At 29.1% G+C, this 3,652-nt stretch overlaps 1 protein-coding gene across 1 annotated transcript; it reads left to right on the plus strand.

Annotated features, from left to right (window-relative positions):
- Positions 1–19: 19 nt before the first annotated feature.
- On the plus strand, positions 20–2,729 carry LOC100809351 (transcription factor bHLH19). The gene is made up of 3 exons (XM_003542079.4): positions 20–232; positions 1,956–2,312; positions 2,391–2,729. Exons 1-3 carry the CDS (start codon positions 20–22, stop codon positions 2,475–2,477), a joined length of 657 nt encoding a protein of 218 aa, XP_003542127.1. The 3' UTR covers positions 2,478–2,729.
- The last annotated feature ends 923 nt before the right edge of the window (positions 2,730–3,652 follow it).

Raw genomic sequence — 3,652 nt, forward strand, 5'->3', positions numbered from 1 at the left:
TATTTTGCTTTTATAGGATATGGGCGGCGACATCTCCTTCTTCAGTGAAGAGCATCCAAATCCAACCTTGTACTGTGTTGCAAATGAAACACATGTACAAACAGGAGCAAAGAGGGGTAGAAGCTCTTGGGAGACACCCACACGGGATCACATTATGTCCGAGAGAAAAAGGAGACAGCTAATGGCAGAGAGATTCATAGCGCTTTCAGCTATTATACCTGGCTTGAAGAAGGTCACTGCTCCTTCTTTTACCTTAAATCTCTGCATCACTCTCTAGTATCATTTTATCGTTTGCTGTTGTTAATTAAACACTTCAAAATTTAATATTTCTATGGAAAATGTTTCCAATTTTTTGCCTGTGATCGAAGCTAGAAGGACGACAAATAGAGAGATAAAAATAAAGGAATGAGTGGAAATTGTTGGTAATGAAAAAAAATAAGGTTAGAAATAATTTGTAAGAGAAGCTGCTGGGTGAATAAAATAGTGTAGCTAGATTGAGAGACGTATAAAAGAAAAAGAGATCGAAAGTAATAGATTCAGAAAGTAGGTTGGACTATTTGGAGACTGGAATTAGGAAATGAAAAATAAATAAAAAATAGTATCACGTGTGAATATGTACTGTCACGATATGTCTTCAAATAACGATTAACTATCTAGATTTTGAAATTTAGAAGAGAAATTGGAGCTAGCTAGAGAATGAGAACGATAAAAATTCAGACTGTCCTATAATTTATGTTTTCCATTTTAAGAATATATGCCTAGTAATAATTGAGTTGGGTTAGGCTATGTTTGACTAGTTTAACACCCAACTGGAAGTTATTGGTTTTAACTTTCTATAGTTCTCAATTGGCTTTAAGCTTTATTTGGCTCCATACCTGATAAGAATAATACTTCATAGGATTCAATTGTTTAATTTATTAAGATTATGAAAAGTAGTGAATTTAGTTAATAGTAATAAATTTATTTTAAATTTATAATTTTTTTCTAAAATTATTATTATCATTAACATTTTTTTTATTCTAATGATTTGTCAATATATTTTCTTTCTTCTTTTAATAATAAATATTTCTAGTCTACAAATAATTAATACAAAAAATATTATAAATTAAGTCTTATAAAAAAAACATATTTTAAATTTAGGTTTTATAAATAACAAAAGTGGAAGTATTAGTTTATTAGAAATAAGTTATATATATATATATATATATAGCACTTATAACTGTCATTATATCTTTTATCATTTTCTAGCACATGCGTTTCTTCTATGATCCTCCTCTTTTCTACTTTCGATTCTATGATATTTAGTCTTGTTAAATTGGAGTAACTAGCATATCCAATTCTCTTACAATTCTGACAGTGTGTGAATTATTACTAAGGATAGGAGTTTATTGTGCAGCTCGTTGGCAACCTACCACATAATCTATTTTTGGTTTAGCTATGAGTATATCACTAAAGATATATTTCTTCTTTCTTTTAAGTATAAGATCCTTTTTAAAAATTTATTTATTTTATTTTTATAAGATTTTTTTAAAATTTTTATATGCATTAGTTATTATTTTTCTTATACACTCTTACTTAATTATTCTTTCGTCAAATATTAATAAAAAATAATTAAGTGAATAAAAAAATAAAGTAAGAGTATAAACAATTGATAAAATTAATCTGATTAATTAAATTAAGAGATGTAAATTAGTTAAAAATATCTTATAATAATTAAGGAATTAGGGAGGGACTGAGGGAGTATATAGATTAGCTGATAGAGATTCTAACCAATTAAAATCTCAAGTTCATCAAGTCCTTGTACATTTAGCACTTGGATAATTATTGGATCAAATAGATTTTCTTTGCATGTGCGGTTGTGTATTTATTTATCACCAAACGGTAGTTATAACATTAGATAGCTATTGCATTTTTTAAAGAAAAGCAGATTTTGTATTTAATTGGTATGTTGATAGATAGACAAGGCCTCTGTACTGAGTGAAGCTATTAATTACGTGAAACAACTTAAAGGACGCATAGCTGTGCTGGAGCAAGAGAGTAGCAACAAGAAGTCGATGATGATCTTTACTAAGAAGTGCCTCCAATCTCATCCTCATTGTGAAAAAAACTCTAATCACGTGCTCCCTCAACTCCAAGTCGAAGCAATAGGTCTAGAGTTAGAGAGGGAAGTACTTATTAGAATCCTTTGTGAGAAACCAAAGGGCATCTTCCTCAAACTACTCACCTTACTTGAAAATATGCATCTTTCTATTGTCAGTAGCAACGTCCTGCCACTTGGAAAAAATACTCTCAACATCACCATTATTGCTCAGGTATATCTCTGATTTTAATCATACATTAATTTAAAGTTCGATTGTTGGAACATTAATTAACATGTTGCTGGATTATAGATGGGTGAGGAATACAACATGACGGGGGATGAATTGATGAGCAAACTGACGCAGGATCTTTTCAAGTTATATGAAGTGCCTCAGTGATCCATGCTAGTGTATCAAATTAACAAGTTACAATTAATTAAGATGGTAGCTAGGATCGAAGAAAACTAATGGCCCAAACCAGATTCTCAGTTAACTGGTTTGAAAATTCGGCCAAGACCTCGTAGTATTTAGGCTATTTTCGTGTGTCACCTCTCTAGGTCTAGAACATTGTGTGCTGATTTGCCTCGCAAAAAAAATGTATGTTGCAGGCTTAGCTTCGTTAATTTCAGCTACAAGGGTTATGCTTATTAATGTGATCCATCGTTTCGAAATTGATTGTGAGTATTCTTCTATTTATTGTCTGCTCACTCTGCTGTATGTCGATTGCCTGAATTGTGTTTCTTTATTGATTATTGATGCCTCAGCAACCATATATATATATATATATATATATATATATATATATCAATGGTGTTCTTTCAACCAACTCTATATGTCTTACTCTTGTTCTTTATTTCTGTTAATGTGTTTCCCTTTCTCCCTTTTTTATTTCCTACCCTATCCCTATCTATGGTTCATACTGAACAATCTATACAAATATTATTTCCAAATTAATTTTAACTGTATTTTTTAAGAATTAAACTGAGTCTTGTTATAAATTTATATTCTATTCAATGTAAATGTCCTTGTCAAACAATCTACTGTAAAAATTATCCAAAAGGTAAAAATAACTAAAATAATATTATTTAATACAACAGAAAACCCTTCTCCAACCGTTAATATTTTTGTTCAAAACTATCTTAAAGTACAAGTAGCGGGGGTATAAAGATCCATGTCATGCCGATTTAACACATTGTTAACGTTTTAAGTTTATTTGTAAGTATTATTAATTTATTATGTTAAGATTTTAATCTTTAATTTAGATTATTATTATTAATTTATTATGTTTAAAATGTTGATATATTTTTATGTGATATGTTAGCTTAAAAAAATAAGGTTAATTTTTCTTTTAATTTTATAAATTTTGTTTATTTTTTAAATATTTATTTTATTAAAAAATATTTTTAAAATTAATATTTAGGCATGTGGACAGGTCCTATTATCTACTGATTTTTGTGGGCAGCATACGAACCTTAAAAAATTTCATTTATTTTTTCATATCAGACATATCTTGATCGTCTAAAATGCAGGTTTTACATACTCACCTTAAACATGTTGGATTGGTATGTATACCT

This window comes from Glycine max, chromosome 13 (genome assembly GCF_000004515.6).
Source record: "Glycine max cultivar Williams 82 chromosome 13, Glycine_max_v4.0, whole genome shotgun sequence".
In the NCBI taxonomy this organism is placed as follows: domain Eukaryota; kingdom Viridiplantae; phylum Streptophyta; class Magnoliopsida; order Fabales; family Fabaceae; genus Glycine; species Glycine max.

What these genes read in the sequence shown, in the direction of transcription:
- LOC100809351 (XM_003542079.4), top strand. Translation starts at nt 20, where the DNA reads ATGGGCGGCGACATCTCCTTCTTCAGTGAAGAGCATCCAAATCCAACC. An exon ending in TTATACCTGGCTTGAAGAAG is followed by an intron (nt 233 to 1,955) that starts GTCACTGCTCCT and finishes GTATGTTGATAG; the next exon opens with ATAGACAAGGCCTCTGTACT. An exon ending in ACATCACCATTATTGCTCAG is followed by an intron (nt 2,313 to 2,390) that starts GTATATCTCTGA and finishes GCTGGATTATAG; the next exon opens with ATGGGTGAGGAATACAACAT.